This window comes from Adiantum capillus-veneris, chromosome 15 (genome assembly GCF_014529385.1).
Source record: "Adiantum capillus-veneris isolate H3 chromosome 15, ASM1452938v2, whole genome shotgun sequence".
In the NCBI taxonomy this organism is placed as follows: domain Eukaryota; kingdom Viridiplantae; phylum Streptophyta; class Polypodiopsida; order Polypodiales; family Pteridaceae; genus Adiantum; species Adiantum capillus-veneris.
Window position 1 is genome coordinate 98294363 of NC_140945.1, and position 21556 is coordinate 98315918.

General features: G+C 44.3%; 1 protein-coding gene across 1 annotated transcript in view; it reads right to left on the reverse strand.

The window, feature by feature from the left end:
• The window catches only part of LOC147441131 (Pseudouridine synthase family protein), a 152213-nt gene extending 134103 nt beyond the window's left edge, over positions 1–18110 (reverse strand). Inside the window, exons 1-2 of the mRNA XM_086482848.1 lie at positions 17758–18110; positions 17577–17691 (exon numbers count right to left, since the gene is read on the reverse strand). Coding sequence (XP_086338974.1) covers positions 17577–17691; positions 17758–17957 — 315 coding nt within the window. The 5' untranslated portion in view covers positions 17958–18110. The remainder of the gene's footprint in view (positions 1–17576; positions 17692–17757) is intronic.
• Between the last annotated feature and the right edge of the window lie 3446 nt (positions 18111–21556).

Genomic DNA, 21556 nt, shown 5'->3' on the forward strand with positions numbered 1-21556 from the left:
GGGTTCACACGCAGGCAATACATGAGTCGACGAGGTGTTGAATACACCAGGGTTGACAATGAGCATGTATGTGTCGTATATGTGTCGACATGTGTTGAATACATCAGTGTTGACAGTAAGCATGGACGACATAGATGCAAACGAGGACGTTTGAGATTTCAAGAGGGGGGTATGTCACCAGCGTGTGACTACTATCTATCCTTTTTGTTGATTTCTTTCTTATTATCTATTTACTTTCACTTTTTGGAAACACCCCTCGGGAAATCTAACTGCCCTGCATTGCATAGCTAGTGTGGAACTGTCCAGAGGGAGTCCAGGCCTGAGGGCAAGAGAGCACTAAGGTTGGACAAGGACTATGGTTAGCCAAGTGGGGTCATTGACTAGCCAAAGTGGAATCCTTTGCTACAGAGGCTACATTTCAGTTTTGGATGTGGCCGCAGTGTACAAAGAGGGTCGGATGACCTAGAAAGATACAATGGCAGCATCTCCTAAAATTTAGGGAACTGCTATTTTGGGACCTGAAAATGTCTTCGCGTCATTACGTGCAGTTTGACATGGGGATCATTTTGTTACTCTGTGGCCAAGTCAACAGAGGCTGCAGGTGAGATATTTTTAGACCCGAGGGTCTAAAGCGGGAAAATGCACAAATGAGTGACACTTGGCACTCTGAGGCCAGTTTACTACTTATAGAGAAGGCAAAAACGTGATTTATAGCTGGGAGGCTCATTTTGCAAGTCTCTGTCACAGGTTAAGAGCTATGGAGTGCTTGCTTTCCCTCTTATGCACAGTGCGGTGCCAGGAGTGATGCCCTGCACGCTACGCACTGCCCTCTCTCTCCCCTTTGGCAGTATGTTATGCCCCTCTAGTGGGCTCTTCATTTGACCAATGTACAGTTGTGTGGGTTCATGCGCGATTGCCGAGGCAAGAGCCTCTTGCACAGGTACTGGATTAGCTAGCGGCTAATCCCCCCGCAGGTACAGGTGAATTCGGAGAGGTTTCACGCCAGAAATCTCGTCCGATTCAAAGGGCAAGTAGCCCTACAGGTGCGGGAGCTCGAGGACTTGCTAGGGATGCGACCGGCACGCGAAACGGAGCCCGAAACAGTGAATTACAACCTGCTGTGTATTTTTGCAGGTTTAGGGTTTTGGCCCTAAACGGACCCTAATACCCCCAGGAGGTTCGGGGACGCAAGGGGACCGCTGTACAGGCGATCTGGCGCATTTTCAGGGCTGAAAACAGAGAATTCAGCGTGCTGCAGATTCTCGCCAGGTTTTGCAAAGTGCCCGTATGCGTCGGGAAAGTCAGTCAATGCGTGGGAATACTGACCGTGAAGGGTTCTAGTACAGTTATGCTGCCGAAATCGGGCTGGAACAGTGGAAATTCAGCCGAAGTTTGTGCGGGGCAGCTTGTAGGGAACCACAGCGTTTGTTCCCTCTTTTGAACAATAAAGAAATACCGAAAGGGGCGCCTAAGTTAGGGGCCAATCTGGTGTCCGTCTACTCATACAGGTGCAATCTAGCAGCCTGTATCCCTCTCCCCTTTGTTGTGTCTTGAAAGTACAGGTAAAATAGACGACTAATAATGGGTGAAAGCTAAATCAAGGTTTAAAGTAAAGTCTACCGCCCTTTTTGGATTGAACAGGCCGGTTTCACCTACATTCCTTCCCATACAATGCTTGTTCTTCTCTACTTAATTGACCACCTAAAACTCCTTGAGCAATCTTTTCATCAGGTGTGAGTTGAGGTTTATCATATCTTCCTTTACCCTTATCCTTAGATTTATCACTCTTTGATGAAAATGAGATGGAGAATTAGATTGAGAAGAAGAACTAGAAGAGTTCTTTTTATGGTTGCCAATCCCATTATCCTTAAACGAGTCATGAGAGGAAGAGTTATCATTACCTGAGACCGTCTTGAGCTTAACCTTGTTGTGCTTCATCTCTTGGAGTTGAGCCAAGCGTATAGCGTCTTGCAATGTCTTCGGATCACCAGCTTCCACATCAAACTTGATCGAGTGGTCCGATCTAAAGAGAAAGGCTTCTAACCTTTCCTCATCCGATTTCCGCAATTGTCCACCTAGATGAGACATACGGTTAACATACGACATCACAGGTTTACCTTGTTGAGACAAAGCCTGAAAATCCTCTTTCAATCACTTCAAGTATTGTGGAGATAAGAAGAGAGTCTTGATCTACAAAATCTTCAAGACATCCAGACTGCACTCATCTTTTCACGGATGTCTTGATCTACAAAATCTTGTTACCATCAGATTCATATTCTTTCTTTTCACATTTCAAACAAGCAAACCATGCCAGTGACCATCCCCACAAGACAGTACATCCACATAACATGCAGTTCACAAATCACACACTTCGTTCCCACTGAACACTTGTGATTCAATCATTCAATCTAGCCATCTTATTTCGTCCCGAACTCTTGATGCACCTAGATCACTCTGCAACCATCTCATCCTACTAGAACTCTTAATGCACTCACACCACTATCCAGTCATCTCGTGTAGATAGACATCTTGATACACTAGAATCATATTCAGTTCACATTCAGTTCTCATTCACTTAGCAATCATATCCAAATGTTGTATGCAGCGGAAGTAATTTATGGTGTGTGCTCAGGATAAGTGCTCAGTGCGTACTCAAGTTCCTTTTAATCAATGAGAGACTGAGAGAGAGAGAGAGATCTGACACCAGATAGGGTCCTAAACACCCCCCCCCCCCCCCCCCCCCCCCCTCTATCACTAGAGAGGTATTTGCTTTAGATTGCACAAATGTTGATTCTAGATGCTAGGCGCTTGGTTCTCCGAGGCTAAGGGCTAGAATGCAAAAACGCTAGGGATTCTCGCCACGATCTGCAATGGCGACGAGGCTATGGGCTGATCTGCATTGCCAGTGGTGGCGATGGGCTGAAAACTGAAAAATGATGGCTGATCCGAGGGCTAAATTTGAAAATGCTCGTAGAGCTACAATGGGCTGAATTCTGAAAAACGCTGGCTGATCTGATGCGGGAATCTGAAAACACTGGCTTGATCTAGTACGATTAGCTGAATTCTGAAAACGATGGCTGATTTGGTGCAAAAATGCCAGAGGAGTACTGAGGTGTTGCAGGTACTTGGTACTTATATTGCAGGTACTGCCTTATCATTGAGCAATGACCCCTAGGGTCACTTATATATGGGGTAAAAGCTACGTAGGGCAATGTGTGAGAGTGTGCGTGTGCGGAAGCGAGAGAGAGAGAGAGAGAGAGAGAGAGACAAACGCTGCTGTAGGGGGAGAGGGGGCAATCAGCCCCCCTGACTACCAGAGCATAAGGCCTGTCAATACAACGTATCAGCCTATCTGAAATGGGTACCCCCTTGGCCCCATATATAGGAGTGCCCCAGGTGGACGCCCAGCTCAAGTGGGTAGTTGGCCCCAAACTCGGGCGGCCAGACAAGGTACAACCTAGACTATGGGTGGCCAACCCGGAGGCACTAGCCGTACAAGGAAGTGTCCTAGAACTGTGTGAAGCAGTAGAGTGGTGTAAATCTAACACCCCCTATCAACACTTGATGCTGAACAAACCACGTGAAGCCAAAGATGTGAGGCAAAGGATGAAGATGTCTGCTGCAATGTCCACTAAAGGATACTCCATGAGTAGCAACAGTCCGGGGTGTTCCAACCTCCGAGAGATCTCCATGGTAAAGTGCCGTCACGAGCAGTGTAGCAAAATGTTGTACTCCGCCGATACAGTGTGAAGATACTGCGTGAAGGTCTTGAACTGAGTGTAAAAACAACTCCTTGTCGTAAAAGAAGTGCCAATAGACGTACATGTGTCCTCCCCAATAGGATATGTGGTGTTTGTAGTCAAACTGTCTGGAGAAAATGGGGAAGCCCAGGAACTATCAAGAGAATGACCGGAAGCCTGTCAATGCATGAACCTCTTGTCAAAGTCGGCGATGCAAAAGAGTGTAGACCAAGGTGAGAAAGCACGAGAGAGAGAGAGAGAGAGAAAGAAAGAAAGAAAGAAAGCTTTATTAACGTCTTCGAAAGGCCGAACTCGACCTATGAGACAATATCATATACATGTGTTGATGCTCTAGGCATCGGAAAATAAAAAAAGGGTACAAACTGAAATGAGCCTATACTATGCAAGAGGGTGTGGTAGGGTGGTGCATGTGGTGTACAATGTATAGTGTGGGTCCTCGTGTCGAGGTGTGCTCACGCATCATCAGGCTCAACTAGGGGCTGCAAGGTGATACCACCATGAGATGATAGGGAGGGTATCTAAAAACAAGCAACATATGTAGGGTAGAGAATGTGGTACATCGGTGGTGGCCTGCTCAGGTATCTCTGGAATGCTGGATCTCCTGGTGCTGGTACATGACTCTGCTCTAGATACTGATGGTGTAAGGTTAGTATCCTCGAGATCTCCCTCTCGTGACACCCATGTGTCCTGTATCCTGGGAGCCTCGGTCTCCGACGTGCCCTCTGAGACTCTGCCTGCAGAAGGGTAAGCCCTCTACTCTGTGTAGGTAGTGTGGGGGGGTCTGGTCCTGCTCGTCGGAAAAACTGTGTGATGGTAGTCTGTGTCCTGCTATCCTGACTCTGGCGTGGCTGTAACAACTGCTCTCAAACCTCTAAAGCCGCAACCAAGAACTGGCCAAACCTCCTCTGCTCTCGGCCTATCATATGCTGCTGTAATGAGTCTCCAATGCCATATCTCTCTCTCAGCTCTGTATATGCTGGGCATCTCATGACAAAATGCTCCTCACTCTCCACCTCCGTCTGGCAAATCCGGCATGTACGCTCCTCTCGTGGTATGCCTCTGGCTCTGCCACTCTCAATCTCTAGCTGATGTGATGACACTCGTAGCTGGCCAACGTTGACCCGAAGTCGGTGTGGCATGTACTCTTGCATGTATGATGGAATCTCAATGAATCCCTGCTCTGAGAACCTCAGAAAATGCTCATAGTAATATAGCATTTTAGGAGGTAGGGTGTCTGTGGACCTGCGCCATGTCCTCTGAATATATGTATGCCATATCTCCTGTCTGATGACCCTATTCCGCTCAGAGCGTGAGAGGGTATAGGTCGGGGCCTGGGTGTCATACTGGAGTGGTGGTAGTCTATCAATATCAAAACCGTGCTGAGCTAGCCAATCTCTTGTCTGGGCATACCATGAGCTAGTGTCCCCTGCCTGTGCCATCTCTCTAGATGCAATGAAGGCTCTATGAGAGATCCTATCTGGATCCATATCTTTGAATCTGCGAAGAAGGCAAACAGTCTGAAAGAGTGCCTCTACCAACATCGGTTGTGCAGCCAGCTCAACTCTAATAATGTCGTGTGGAACTGATGGCTTGCTGCGAATCATCCTGGAGATCATAATAATCTGTGGCCTCTCTATCTGTGTCCATACTGAGTCTGCCAGTCCCGGTCCCCAAATGGCCGAGGCATACATGAGTGCAGGTGTGACCAGTGTGTCAAAGAGCCACCCCTTCGTCCGGGGCTCCTGGAAGTGGGCCTGGTGGCACTGTCTCTCCATCAGAGCTAGTGATGCGTATCCTCTGGTAAGTCTATCTCTGGCTGCCTGTGTCATGGAGAAGGTCCCTGATGTTGCGGTGAATGTAACCCCCAGATATACATATGAGCCTGTCACTTCTATATCCCCTCCAGCTACTCAACCAATCAACCAAGGCAATGAGATAACAGATGATAATACAATGGGGCTGAGGGTTTCTTGTATAGAAATCTTAGTAAATTGCCCTACCCAGACTTTGACAAATAAGTGAAATAAATCCCTAAAAGCCAAAATAAATACTCTGTTCACATTGGGCAGTTCACTTGAGATGCCTAAACTTTAACACCCTCTCTGCAACTCATAGTAGACATCAATAGTGAAACCAAGTCAATGAAGAAGCTACCATGTACACCCCAGCAGTTGCAGACTACTCGATACACCTCGGTGTTGCTCTCCTCAACTTTGTACCTGAAAGAAATGCCATCTTGAGCATCAGTTGCCTCTGTAGAAAATCTGAGTTGTAGACAAGACTACGTCCAATAATCCCCATTCGTGAAATGTGAACATCATGTGCAAAATATAACACTCCAAGATAATAAACTCTAGAACACATCCTGTCCATGATCCGACCAACAACAATGAATTGGCGCGCCCCTCCATAGTGTCTTTGACACGCTTGATTGGTTCCCTGCCAGATGCATGTGCCTTAAACTCCGACCCACGGGTCCAAAAACCAATAACTTGAACTCCTACACAAGGGTCCAAATCAATCAGAGGGAGCACTATCTGCCCCTCTGCCACTCACAAGCATCTCTCTGGCTAAAGCTAGTGATGACACCTTCACTTTGACTAGAAATCTGACGTTGAGGCCACTGTGGCCACCACCACGTGCCGATCTCCTTTGTCAAATCTTTATTACCGTAACCTCTGTCCAGCTTGCCTTTGACTTTGTCTTCAAGTGAATTCCTGCTTTTGCCTTTGGCTTCCAACTTCCGAGCCAAACAAAGCATCGAGTCACAATCATAACGATTGTGGTCATACCTCTCGGATACCGAGGCAGCTAACTGAGTATTGGTACTGCCATCCGTGTTAATGGATTGCATGCTACATTGAAATAGCTTCTAAACGTGCGCTCTTCACAAGAGAATCACTAATCACATCATGCATACTGCTTGGATCAAACAAGATCACAATGCGTTGACCATTCACATGACCTTAACACTTCATGACAAACTCATCTGATGATCATTAGAAACTAGGGGCACATTAGTTTTCTCATTGATGACACTACTAGAAGATGTGGGTTCTATGAATGCTTTTGTGAGTTCTTTGGGTGCTTTCTTAGAACAATCTCTTTTCATGTGATCTTAAGTGTGACACTAAAAACATCTTCCTTCTTTTCTATACTCGATTCATTCTTCAGGACTTAACCAACCTCCTACTCTTCCTTGAGCAGATTTTTCATCAGGTATCAACTTAGGAAGTTCTTCAGTTTTAGCCTTTTCTTTATTATCACTGTTAGGTGAAGAGTGTTGTGCTCTAGGTATAGTGGAAGACTGAGAAGAGGAAGAATTACCATTGTTTTTACCATTGGTCTTTCCATTATGTTGCTTATGAGGGGTACTTGACTTGTTCTCCTTCCGCTTACCTTTGTTGTGCTTCATTTCTTCCACGAGAGCAATTTTAACGGCGTCATTGTAGTCCTTTGGGTCGAAGACTTACACGTCATGTTTGATGTACTCGTTCAAACCAAAGAGGAAAGCCTCTTTGCAATCAAACTTACGCAATTGAACACCAGTCTACAAAATACAGTTACAAAAACACATAATAGGAGTTCCATTTTGCTTGAGGACTTGCCACTTCTTTTAATCGATCAAGGTATTGCGGTGGCATAAAACGAGCCTTGAGCTTGTCTTAGAAGTCGACCCAACTGAAAAACAGTGGCTCGCCATCCGCGGCACGATCAGGATGCTTGGCCAATTGTGTCTCTTGCCAAGCTTGATAGCAATTAATGGCATCACCCGCTAGATACATGGCAACAGTCAAAAATTTACTGTTACTCGTTTTCTTGTTAGTCGCAAAGTAAATTGATGCAACCAAGAATGAATCACAGAAGCATCCATCTTACCATCATATTTACTGACAGTCAAACTACTCAATGACTGGAGTGTTGGAGTTGTCGTCTCTACCTGTGCTACATGATGACTCGCCGGTCTCCTTGAGTGGTTCGCTTTTTGAGGACAGCATTTGTAGGACCAACTCTTGCATGTGTTGGTCTCTCTTTTCTTCAGCTGCTATGCGTTGAGCTTTGCATGCTTACTCACGCTCTAGATCCATAGCTGACCTCTTTTCTTCGGGTGCTATGCGTTGAGCTTCACGTGCTTGCTTACGCTCGAGCTCCATAGCTACCCTTTGTTCTTCACGTTCCCTTTCCATGGTGGCCCGTTGAGCCTCTTGTTGTAGCATCATCTCTATCATGGATTTCATGAAAGTCTCCATAAAATTTGGTGCAATCCACGGCGTAGATGGGCATGGAGGTGGATTGGGAAACCCTCCTCTTGGTGTAGGGACTTCTCTCCAATTTTACTCTCATCACATTAAAATACTTCACAACTTCAAAATTTGAGTCAACACGGCCCGGCGTAGTTCTGTGCCAAGAGGTATTGGCCCCAAAATCTGGCGCCCCTTTCGGTATTTGTTTTTATATTGATGTGGAAATCTGAAAATGGTGGCCACTATGGTACGATGGGCTGAATTCTGAAAACGCTGGCTGATTTGGTGCAAAGACGCCAGAGGGGTGCTCAGGAACGGCGAGTACTTAGTCCTTGTACTGCGGGTACTTACTTATCGTTGAGCATTGATCCCTAGGGTCACTTATATATAAGGTAAGAGCTAGGTAGGGCAACACCACTTAAAAACCCACGACTTCTAAAATGGTGCAAAAATGTCACTTCTTAATAAGTTGATGAACTATTAACAAGAGGTGAGTCACATGCACATAAATACGTAGGTTGAGGACTAATGCAACTGTATGGGAACACTCTGTACAGTGTGAGCTTTGTCCTAAAGTGTGAGTCAAGGAGAGAAGAGTGGAATTATCCCACATGCTGTGCAACAAGGCTGTAGAGCTACTTAAAGCTCATTTCATGAATGAATAAAAACAACTCTATTTTGCACTACATGCTTGTCTATGCTGAGCCTGTGCTAAGCTAAGTCAATACTCAAGATTGTGTTTATGAGTCCAAGCTAATTCTATCTTGGAACCTAATTCACTTGAGTGATAATCTTGCTTACACACACACTCACACACTTGCACTATGTTTCTCTCTCATCCACCCTAACTAGCACGATCCCATTCCTAACAATAGGTATCAGAGCTCGGGTATGCTAGCTAGGTTTGCTATTACGTATTTGCATGTTTGTAAAATCAGCATTCATTAATCATCATTAGCTAGATCCATTAGGTTTGCTCTTTTATTGTATAATGCATGTCTAATTAGTATTCCATCGGCTAGCATGAGCATGTTCTTGAGCTAAAGACTCTTGGGCCACTACTCACTAGCTAATAGGAAGCTTAATTAGCGTCAGAGTTCATTAATTTTCATTAGGAACTTGCATTTTGCATTCAAAACATGCCCCTTATTTTAGCAAAATTGGCATTTACCATTGGTGTGTGTGCGTAGCCTGTCCCGAGTGCTCTCATTTGAGCCTATGCATGCCAAATTTGAGTCAGGTCTCAAGAAGTAATACCCCAATTAAGTTGTGCCTAATCAAACTTACACTCTAGAATCTCTACTGCAGAACTTCAACTTGTGTGTGTATGTGTGCATTCAATGCCCACTGTGTGCTTGAGCTTGAGTCCCAACTAAGTCCAAGTACGAATTCCCGGTCCAAACGGCCGCAGGCCCGACCGGCTACAATCCGAGCTTCATTATTGAACCCATCCAACCGACAGATCTCCCCTCACGATCGACCGGCCGCCTGCTGCTTAGCACCGTCCGACGCCCTTGCACGCCTGCCCGAAGGCCCTGCCCAACTGCCCCTGCCTGCCCGGACACCATGCCCGCTGCCCAGTTTTGAGTGCTAAGTGCTTGCCCGCACTGCCCAGATTTGCTGCCCGCTGCCTGACCTTGTAAGAACTCCTTTCCACGGACTCATCTTCTAAGGCTTTGAAGCTTCCCAAACCACATAAGGGGCCAGTCCCACAAGGGGAACCTTAAGCACCTAGCCAAGGTCTCAAATCTCAAAAAAAATTCAAAGCATCGACACGGGATTTCAAAGGCGGCCATCAATCTAGCACTTAGCACTCAAAAGGGGATCACTCCACATCGGCTTGGCTAGATATCAAACCAATCAAAGAAGACATTTTTTTGTGAAGAGTGACTTCACTCTGTGAAGAGGAGCTTCACAAAATTACAGGAATCTCTCTCTCTCTCTCTCTCTCTCTCTCTCTCTCTCTCTCTCTCTCTCCACACAATTAAACTCTAAAATCCTTGCAACCAAGCACGACAACTTGCCAATAAAACTTTTTCAAGGGCTATTTGTGCTCGTGTAAAGAGGTAGACACTGGCTAGGAGAGTCTCCTAAGCTAAGACCCCTCTATTAGCACAAATGGGGGACAAGGGAATAGAAAAATTCAACGGGGAAGGGTTTCACACCTGGCAAACGAAGTTGAGAGGTTACTAAATGAAAAAAATGTTTATGGTCTGTCATCAGCACTGCCTTAGAGCAACAAGCCGAACTCGATGGAATTCACACTAGGGCAACTACACTCATAGCAAGTGCACAACATAGATGAACAAGCATTAGGAATCATCATCACCTCCTTGCATGACAATTATGTGCATTTCATAGACGAATGTAAGCATGCACATGATGCCTAGCATGTCCTAGAAAGTAATTTTGGAGCCAAGGCCAAAAGAAGTAAAGTTAGTCTCAAAAGACAACTTTACAAAATCATTATGACTGAAGGGGAGGACATTGCTAGCCTAGTAAATAGGCTTAAGAGCATAGTACTTATGACCACTTAGTCACAATTCTTGAAGAAAAAGAACCGGCTCCACCTTTCCAAGATGTCAACTCAATCCAAGCAGAAGAAAGAAAGCAAAAAGGTTCATTAACCTGATCAGGAGGAGCTTTTATCACAACATCCTCAAGGGGAAGATATTCGTCATCGACATTATCAACCGAAAGAAAGTGTTATGAATGTGGAAGAATGGGACACGTAGCGAAAGACTGCTACACAAACAAACCTTGCAACAAATGTGGTAAGAAGGGACACCCTCCTTCTCGATGCTACTCAAATGGAGGTGGTAGCGTGGAGAAAGCAGCAGTAGTAGAAGCAACAGTAGAAGCTACGAAGGAAAGAGACCTATCAAAGGGTCAGCTTACATGGTAGAAGACAAAGAAGACGAAGACGAGCACAACCTTGTCTTTTATGAAGACGCATTTTGAAGATGCATCCTCTCTACTTTATAGGGGAGGACTTTTTTCCTGTGCGGATATTATCATCCTATGTGGATTTTGTCAGCCTGTGTGGATATTACCACCCTGTGTGGATACCAACTTATCATTTAGTGTGGATATTGCATCTTCAATACTTTGTCATAGTCCAAACCTCAAGGGGAGGATTGTAAAGTGTGAGCTTTGTACTAAAGTGTGAATCAAGGAGAGAAGAGTGGAATTATCCCACATGCTGTGGAGCAAGGCTGTAGAGCTACTCATGAATGAATAAAAACAACTCTATTTTGCACTACATGCTTGTCTATGGTGAGCCTGTGCTAAACTAAATCAATACTCAAGATTGTGTTTATGAGTCCAAGCTAATTCTATCTTGGAACCTAATTCACTTGAGTGATAAACTTGCTTACACACACACTCACACACTTGCACTATGTTTCTCTTTCATCCACCCTAGCTAGCACGATCCCATTCCTAACACACTCCCCAATGCCTAAACGTAGCAGACATTGGCTATGCTCATGTGCAATCAAAGGATATGCAACTAATCTCAAGTGACTGGACATGCACGTCCCAAGTACAGGCTCACAAGGGTGCCACAACACTTCCTAGGCTATCATAAGCCCTAGAAATAAGAGTTATTCCTTGTCCACATGCACATAGGGTTAGATGTGCACTTGACAACAAATCTCGTTGATCTCTAACAGATGCCTAGATGCACCAAGTTCAAACCATTCATCAAACAAAATGCTGCAGACATTTCATCTTCTCTACACATCTCGAACAATACACACATGAAAGAGCACATGCCTTCAATTCAATCAAGGAAATTTCCAATTCAATGTCCATGTATTCATAAAGTCACTCCGTAAAATACTATCAGCCTGTCAGTATCCCTAAAATCTCTAAGAGAAACCAGTGACTTTAATCAATCTAGGCAATCTGTGACAAAAGAGTGGAGTGGCTCCCCTCTTGTGCATTCCACATTGCACCAGATTTAACTTGTTGATTCATTGGTAACTTTCAACATAACCACTGCTGCTAATCCAAAAGCTTCAAGGTACACCTCTCTCTGAAGAGAATTTGCGACATTCTCCTCCTCCGTCCACTTTAGGTCAATGAGTACCTTGACCAAATTATCTGGTAGACCTACATTACCTCTCTTCTTTTCTTGTGGCTTGTGACCAATCGGTAGCCCTACTTGCCTCCCCCGTCCTCAAGCACCTCATTTTAAGTCGTCTGAATTCTCTCAAGAACCATCAGCTAATTCTTTTGCGTCGTCGGAACCCTCAAATACACTATCATTTGATTTCCTCTCTTCTCCAAAATCCTCAATGAACTTGCACTAGGTTCCCTTAGTGAAGTCTTTTCCTATCCTGTTGCAGTTATTTCCATGGAGTAGCTCAACACTTCTCTTGTTCCGACAAGAAGAGCGACCACTTGTCACAAAACGGGCACCACGTGCCAATAGAAAATGACAGACTGAACTAACTTTTAGCACTTCAATAACAACTAAACTGAAAGAGAGAGAGCACATGCGACACGGAGTGGCGGAATTCCACCCCAGAGAGTATTGGCCCCAAACCTTGGCGCCCCTTTCGCTATTTCTTTATATTGCATCAACACAGTACAAGCCGGTACTCCAGACTCTGCACCTTCTCCAAGAAGCATGCCCGAGAATGAGCCCATCGCCTCATATTTAAAGGCCATCCTTTAGGCCCCAAAAGCAGTTTACATGAAAATCCTTCAAACTCAAAAAGCTTCTGGTCCAAAAGCAATGCCAAAAAGCTGCCAGCGTAAATCAGGGAATTCCGTACAATTGCCACGTCAGCACTGTCGACGCGTTTTGCAGAAATTTGCCACGTCGGCACTGTCAACGTGAACCGCGGAAATCCATACAATTCTGCCACGCCAGCAATCTTCGACGGAAAATCCGGGCTGTGTATTGGTGGGTCCTGCTTTATTTTAATTTATTTATGTCATTGTGGCCCCATCGGACGGCGTCTTCATAAGTTGGTAGGACTTCTTCTTCTGTTGTTGCTTGTTCTTCTTAGGGTTTAGGTCCCTCGGCCGTGATCTGAAGGTTGGCTCTGTTCTTCAATGACTTGACACGTCAGCAGTTTGTGACATACCCCCTTCTTGAAAGAAAGTAATCGTCCGCGATTACAGCATATCTGCAAATCAGCTTAAGTTAGCTCAAAAATTTCCGAGGGTCATTCCGAGGGACAATCAGTTTGCTCTTTTTGTTAAGGAGTTGGCTAATCCTTTCGGCTCTTTGATCAAGGAGTTGGCTTCTCCTTTCGTCCAGACCGGAACTCTTGATATTCCGGCGTAGTAAAATTAGCCATCACACTCATACTGCACTAATCTTCCACAGGTGTCTTGATGCACTAAAATTACATACCCAGGCAATCTCATCCAGTTAAGAATATTCAGTGGTTGGCACATCACAATGCAACAAAAATGCTCACATATGCATGTTACAGACACAACAAACAGCACCGTTGAGCACTCCCCGAGACAAACAGTCTGCGGTATGAAGCTACTCAACGACTACCTCGTCACCCCCCCCCCCCCGCAAATAACCTAAAAAGGTATGGGCCATGAGCTCAAAGGAGTGTACAACCAAACACTCCCCAGACCGCAGTCTGCATCACTTGGAGGGTTCAAGCATACAACCGAACGCTCCCCAGACATCGACCTGCGTCGTTCGGAGGTTTTCTAGCATACGACAGAACGCTCCCCAGACGTCGGCCTGCGTCGAGGTTTTCAAACATACAACGAAACGCTCCCCAGGCATCAGCCTGCGTCGTTCGGAGGTTCAAACAATACTAAAACAAAATTTCTCACTTCTCCACCAGGGAGTAAAATCACCAATCATTGTAACCAGTATTTAAAATCAAAGTCAAACAATTCAAATCGGCACCAAGACACGTTTAAAACAGATAGCATCCATTTCAAACAGATTTCAAACAATACTTTCTCAAACAAATATTCAAAAGTATCTAACTAGAAAACAACTAGAGAGGTCAGTCAAGGCTTTGTTCGAACAACCAAACTTTGAGGACAACTGGCTTGCCCTGCTGCATCACGGTGATGCTCTGATACCACTGTCACAAAATGGGCACCACGTGCAAATAGAAAAGAACAGACTGAACAAACTTTAAGCACTTCAATAACAACTGAACTGAAAGAGAGAGAGCACACGCGACACGGAGTGGCGGAATTCCACCCCAAAGAGTATTGGCCCCAAACCTTGGCACCCCTTTCGCTATTTCTTTATATTGCATCAACATAGTACAAGCCAATACTCCAGACTCTGCACTTCTCCAAGAAGCATGCCCAGGAATGAGCCCATGGCCTCATATTTAAAGGCCGGCCTTTAGGCCCCAAAAGCAGTTTACATGAAAAGCCTTCAAACTCAAAAAGCTTCTGGTCCAAAAGCAATGCCAAAAAGCTGCCATCGTAAATCATGGAATTCCGTACAATTGCCACGTCAGCATTGTCAGCACGTTTTGCGGAAATTTGCCACGTCAGCACTGTCAGTGTGAAACGCGAAAATCCGTACAGTTCTGCCACGTCAGCAATCGACGGAAAATCTGAGCTGTGTATTGGTGGGTCTTGCTTTATTTTAATTCCTTTATGTCACTGGGGCCCCATCGGATGGGGTCCCCATAAGTTGGTAGGACTTCTTCTTCTGCTATTGCTTGTTCTTCTTATGATTTAGGCCCCTCGGCCGTGATCTGAAGGTTGGCTCTGTTCTTCAATGACTTGACGCGTCAGCAATTTGTGACACCACTTCAACAAGATGGAAGCTTTTGCAAAGGTGATAATAGTCAAGGAAGGCTCGACTCACCGAGGCGAGGAAATTCCATGGCTGAACAATCTTGCTGAGAATTTATTTGATAGTCAGAGAGAGAGAGAGAGAGAGAGAGAGAGAGAGAGAGAGACGGTAATCTCACAACTCACGAACAATATAGAAACTTTTACACTTATACTTCAAAACTCAAAGTAATCGAGACACAACGCGGCGAAGTTTCGCTTCCACATGGGGTGGTTTTTACGCTTTGGGGGCAAAATGAGCCTTGCCACTTCTCTCACATTTGCACTTCATTTGTTGGGAAAATAAAACTTTGTCGATGAACTCGGAAAGTAGTGTGTTTCTAAACTTATGATTGTGCCTTATCATAGTGCACTTCTCATGCTTCGCAATCTTGGAAATAATCCAACCTTGGGTTTGAGAAGGCACGCATTAGAAAAATGAAGGTTAAGGAGAAGCTTTTCCCAAAGCTAAGTATGAGATACTATAGGCTCTTCAAGATCCCCGAAGAATCAACAATGTATCCTTTCGATCGGAGTTACTCAATAATTGGAAGATTTACGATGCATTCCATGTGAGTCTGGAGTTCTTTCAAGGAAGAAGTGCCAAAGGATAGGGGGTTTGAGAAGGAACCAGAGATAGTAGAAACAAAAAAGATTGTTATATTTGAGCAGATCCTAGAACACAAGGTAAGGAACGTGAAGGGTGAGCTGGTCAGCAAGTATTCGATCAAGTTCACGAATTATCCAGCTCTAGATGCAAAGTGGATGGAGGAGGACTCGGTAGATACTCATTAGATAGTAAAGCTTTACCTTGAGGCTTTTAGACTATTCCATATGAAACCGGCTTGGCATGGACAAGACAGAAATCTCACAAAACATGACCAAAACAAAAACTAAACACTTGCACTTCAAAACTCAACTAGTCAAGACATGAAGCCACGAAGTTCCGCTTCTAGACGCACTGAACCCAGAGTCTAGCATCCCTTCCGATACTTTCTCAATATTAATAAGCATAGAGTATAACTACCCACAAGTTGCTTTGCAGTATGTAACCATACATTGATCTATCGTAGACGACCCATCGAGCACATATTTAGAGGAATCAGGTCCAAAAAGTAACTGATACAAAAAATTGGTGCCAAGTTCAGAAACATATGCTATTAAAAACATGCACCCAAAACCTCTGCTAAGAACTGGCAATCAAAATTGCCACATGGCAGCTTCGTAAAACACGCCACAATTTACCATGTCATCAATGCGTTCTCTTTTTGTCTGTCGGCGGGCATAGTTACCCGGAACGAGGAATCGGAACGCAGAACCGGAAACGGCAACGGGCATGAAATGCCATTCCCTATTACGGATACTCACATTTGAAACACAAAACCAGGATTTGAAACGGGAAGTTAGAATGGGGACCGGAGAACTGAGACCTAAAAACGGTCATTCCCTGTAACTATGCCAGTGGGTCCTAGTGCCATGTCATCACTTTGCGATACCAGAAGTGCACGTTTTCATGTTGTTCCACGGGTGCAAGTCACAGTATATGATTCCCTTGTTGTGTGCATGCACCATGGTCTTCACTAGGGCATTCATAAAAGAAGGTGCCCACTCAAGCATATGCTTGCACATCTCCAAGTCCTGCTCTGTGGAAGGGCATCTAGGAGCTTTCTTTTGCACCACCAGTACGTTGGAAAATCTACAGTGGGACGCACTCCAGCATGTCCCCCAAATACATTCCATTAAAGCGGCGGAAGATGAGGGGCAATGGCTGTTTGTGTGTTTGTGCTATGCATCTTACGACAACCCTGTGAAACATCTACACACTCGCCTCTAGAGAAAACGAGTGGCACCTCTCCGCTTCATTTCCTTTGAAGTCCTTCTACCTATTGCACTTTATGTTTTGGGCTTGTGATTCGGAATCCCTTAAGAACCAAATGCAAGATGTACTCTTTCACTTGTTTTTGTCTGAATATGAATGTGTATAAGATGAAATGACTAGAGCATTTTGTCTTGTTGATGTGTAACTGGAGTGATGAGATTTAGTGCATCGAGACATTCGTGAGAGATGAATGCCGTCTCGCTATGATGGCTAAGTCATAATGATCATGGTTCATGTCTAAGATCCCGACAGAGTGATTTGCGTCTCTTGTCAGCACATGGTTTGAAGTGGTCCAATGCAATTGAGAACAATAACTCTTCTTCCGGAAGTGTATGTCACAAAAGTGATGACGTGGCTAGAAGCTTGGCCAGAGACATTAAGAGAGAGAGAGAGAGAGAGAGAGAGAGAGAGAGAGAGATTACATGGTGTTCCGTACGACAGATGACGTGGCAGCCCGAACAATCGGGCGTAATTTACGGCGGATTTTACACAGTTGACGTCGCAATTTTGATTGGACACTTTACCGATGTGAAGCCTGTGTTGGGCGGTTGACTCTACCGATAGTATAATTGGAGTATTGTGCAAGTTGCGCCTATGTCTTCCACGATCCTGTTGAGCATGTGTTCCTTATATACAAGGAGCACACTCCCTTGTGGGGAACATGAAGGGATAAGAATTTTCTTTTGCAATTTTGAGGATTGCATATTAAGGCTACAGTAGACTAGCACGCTTTAAACAGAGACTGGCTCTAGTAAAGTTTCGGGCATATTAACACAACAAGCAAACCCTACACCATAAGTAACATGTGTGTTCCACTTGAAAAGTTGTTCTGTAAACAGTTTGAAGGAATTATTCAAAGCCAGTTAAGCAGATTGTCTACAGATAATCACAAATGTAGCTTACATGAAAGTTCCCAAAGAAGGTTAAATCAGAAAGAGAGAGATTTCCGGCTGCAACATGCGAATAGAACTTCAAGACCTCCTGCCAAGGCCGATCTTCCAAAACGTGATGACATTCTCTGCACAGAGCAGAAACAATGAGAAGAAGCAAGAAGCACATGCGTCAAGACAGAGAGAGCACTCACTTCGCAGTCCATCTGTAAGGGTCAAGCCCATCCTCGTGTTTATAGTGAACCCAAGAAGCTTTTTGCTCTGTCGCGCTGAAAGCACTTGGGTTGCGTGAACCCTCGCTGCTGATCGTTATCATGCCAGGAACTGCGAAATAGTTTCTGCATGCGACGCGAGGAATGGAAGCTCTTAATTTTGTTGTAGCTGCATTCATCATCTCCTGCCGCCACCCTGCCTCATCACTATACCACACGCGAGGCGCGCCAATCGTGGATCAATGGTGGAGGAGGAAAACGCGGGGCGCGCCAATCGTGGACCGTCAGATCTGGCGGCTGCCTCGAATTTACAAATTTGCCCCGAATTTACTTAGCTACCCCTACGCGTCCGCATGCCTTCTCCTTGCGTACGCAGGCACCCAACACCGATGACTGCACGAGGTGTTGTAGGAATGGTCCAAAGAGAGAGTCGGGGGAATTCTGCGCACAAAGAGAGAGAGAGAGAGAGAGAGAAGAAGAAGAAGAAGAGGATTTTAACGTCTTAGGAAGCTATCCAGAGAGAGAGAGAGAGAGAGAGAGAGAGAGAGAGAGCTATTTGTTGGACTGCACCTCAGATAACCTCTCATGCAAAGAAAGAGAGAGAGAGAAGAAGAAGAGAGTTTTAACATCGTAGGAAACTATCCCAAGAGACCTTAAAGCTCTAGCCGACGAGAAGAGTTGAACTCAAGACCTGTTATTCAAGAGGGAAATGGCATAACCAATCTACCACACTTGGGTGTGTGAGTGTGTGTGTGTGTGTGTGTGTGTGTGTGTGTGTGAGAGAGAGAGAGAGAGAGAGCTTCAGTCTTTGTTTCCGAGTCCCCCAGCATCTATAGATGATTCTCGTTGATCTTTTATTTTTTAAAATGGGTACGACATACTAATCGGCCCACATTTACAATATGACATACTCAAATCACATATATTTCAACGAATGCATGTGGGTGTAGTGGTTAGGGCACATGGCTCGCAATGGGGAGGTCGGGGGTTCAAGTCATGGGGCGCAGACTACCACCAATTTACTCTTCTCCCCTAATTTATCAAATGTCCTAAATTTACAGATGTGCATCTGACGGCCCAAATCACGTCAGCCATTGATCCCACTTGGACCTCCCCGTGTGAGATAGTGTGGAGGGCCACCCTGGTGTATAAGTGACACGGGATCACGGAGGAGGGATCAACGGCAACGCTTCATTGGCGAGGGGCGAATGATTTGGACCGTGGGATCAACGTGCAAAGGGGGGGTAGGTCTTATATTCTCGGCCTCGCATTCTATCCAATGACGTGCCATAGCTTGGTTGGATAGGTCTCGGGACTGTGTTGGTGCAGGTCGTGCGTTCAACGGGCTATCGCGGCGCTGGGGAACCTTGATTTTTTTCCTCAATGGAATGTGATCAATGGTGGATTAAACATCCGTCTCGTCGATCCCTTGACTTTCCCAGTGTCACATATAGTCGAGGTGCTACCACCTCTTGTGGCCTGCCATCGAGGGGCCTTTATAAGGGTCCGCACATGATTGAGAAAAAAGCCGCTGCGTCTTGGAAACGTTGAGCTAGCAGTCAGATTCGCACCGCAACATCGAATGCGTGAAAGTAGGGTTGCTTACACAATTTACCATTGCCAATCAGATTTTGCCTATGGATTCCACGTGTGAGCGAAATGTTAGCTTTGCAAAGGGTCTTGTGCACAAGGAGGGCATGGCACCAAAACTCTAGAAAAGTGGAGCAAAGCTCTCAACCATTCCTTCTTTTTCATGTGTGCAACGCTTATGAATTTTGGTTTTCTCCAAGTGATGTGGCAACCTACCGAATCGCTTCTAGAAACAAGGTGTCTGGAGACAGACGTTGGCATACCTTAGAACAATTTCAAAGGTGCTCCATTGTACATGGGTTGAAACTCCCCGGGCATACACCTTCCCTTTCTACCGAAAAACAATGCCAATTTTATTGGACGCTCACTTGTATGACCTTGAATATAGTTGCAAAACCTCGTTGAAACTAGCCTTGTAGCATTAAACTGACATTTACTAAAGTCTTTTAGTGTTTTCTACGAGTCCCTTTGCCTTGATCTTCTCACTAGGTCTTTTTTAAAACTTATGTCCACTACAAGCTTGGAAGGTTTTTTTTTTTTTATGTAAAAAAAACCGTATTTTCATTCAATGGTGAATGCCACTTTCGATCTCATTCTTTAACACCTTCATGGAATGTTTTTCAACTTAATCACGAACTGTATTTAGAGGATAATAGAAGGTCTTCCCTTTTAAAGAAAAAAGGAGGGGAGAGAGGGACTTAACCATGGTACGTACACCTCCAAAATTAAGGAGATATACCTCCATATTATACTACTAAAACAAACATGGTATGCACACCTAAAAACTAAGAAACATATGTGCCATACTCGCAGGTTGTTTCTGTAGCGCCCATGTTAATTGGCAAATGAAAAAAATACAGGGTTTGCACTAGTTGCTTTCTATAGAGAGCCACAAAGAATGCGGTAAGCTCCACAAATCATAGATGATGCTCTCTTCCATCCATTTGCATACAAAATAGCCTTCATTTAGAAACTGCCACCTCCTAAACATCGTACTATCGTATGCGTAGAATGTAAAGCTTTTTAGTGCAAAACACTTTGTGATCAATTACAAAAGCCTCATTACATATATCAACATCAAACTCCCTAATTCTTCTTAACAACACTCTGAAAGTCCATGGTGAAGAGATCCGCGACATCCTTGAAACAATAGCTCCAACATAGACAACAAAACCACTATCAATTGCTCCAAAGGCTTTGGTTATATGCTATTTACAAAAGTTCTTTTAACGTATCCCTACTGTCCTAAAAAATGACTAATATTCTTTAAAAAAATCCCTTATGGTTATACGATGTTTACAAAAAGAGAAGATTTGGCATGTTACTACACTTTAAGAAGGTTCATTAGCACCTTCCCTTCGGGGATTTTTTTAAAAAAACTAAGTATGCATGCTTTCTTGATACTTTTAACATTGCTCCTATGTCTTCCTCAAAGAGAAGCCCTATATAAAAGTTCCTCAGAAAAGAATTTCCCACTCCTCTGTAGTGTTTTCTCCCTCTTAACCATATGTTTAACACGATTACGATCAATTGCTTTGATTAGGATGTAATGTGAGTAATACCACATAGGATTGACATAATTTGTATTTTCTTGCTATTGTTTGTATCCGGTATGGATCCCTTACACTTGCTACTTTCATGTTGTCTTGGTAGGTCGCAAAGAATATGATTGTGGGTATAAGAATGAGCTTTAACGAAAACACGAATCATATTATAAACTACAAACCTATGAAGGAAATATGCATGCAATTTTGGAACTTCATTTCATGGGTCACACACATTCCGTATTGAACTTCTAACGACATAAACTACTTAGCCTTGCATGGCTACATTGATTCATAGATTCATATTAGTATTAGATTATTAATATAGCAAACTTACACACTTAAATTTTCCTTAAAACTTTAATGTAATAGTGTGTGCTAATGTCTGGATTCCTTGCTAGCAATTAGAGACTTTCATTTTTTTGTGCATTTTGCACCTAATTAGGAGCTATCATGCAAGAATTTTAACTTACGATCTTGTAAATGTGGCATAGCAAAAAAAAAACAAGATCCAATTACTTTCTAATGGTAACTACATATAATTGCCTACTATGTTGACCACCTATGTCTTCATGACGACTGTTAAGATTGTGTATTTCGCATTTTGAAGTACCATTTTTTGTACAAATTGTACATATAGTGATGCC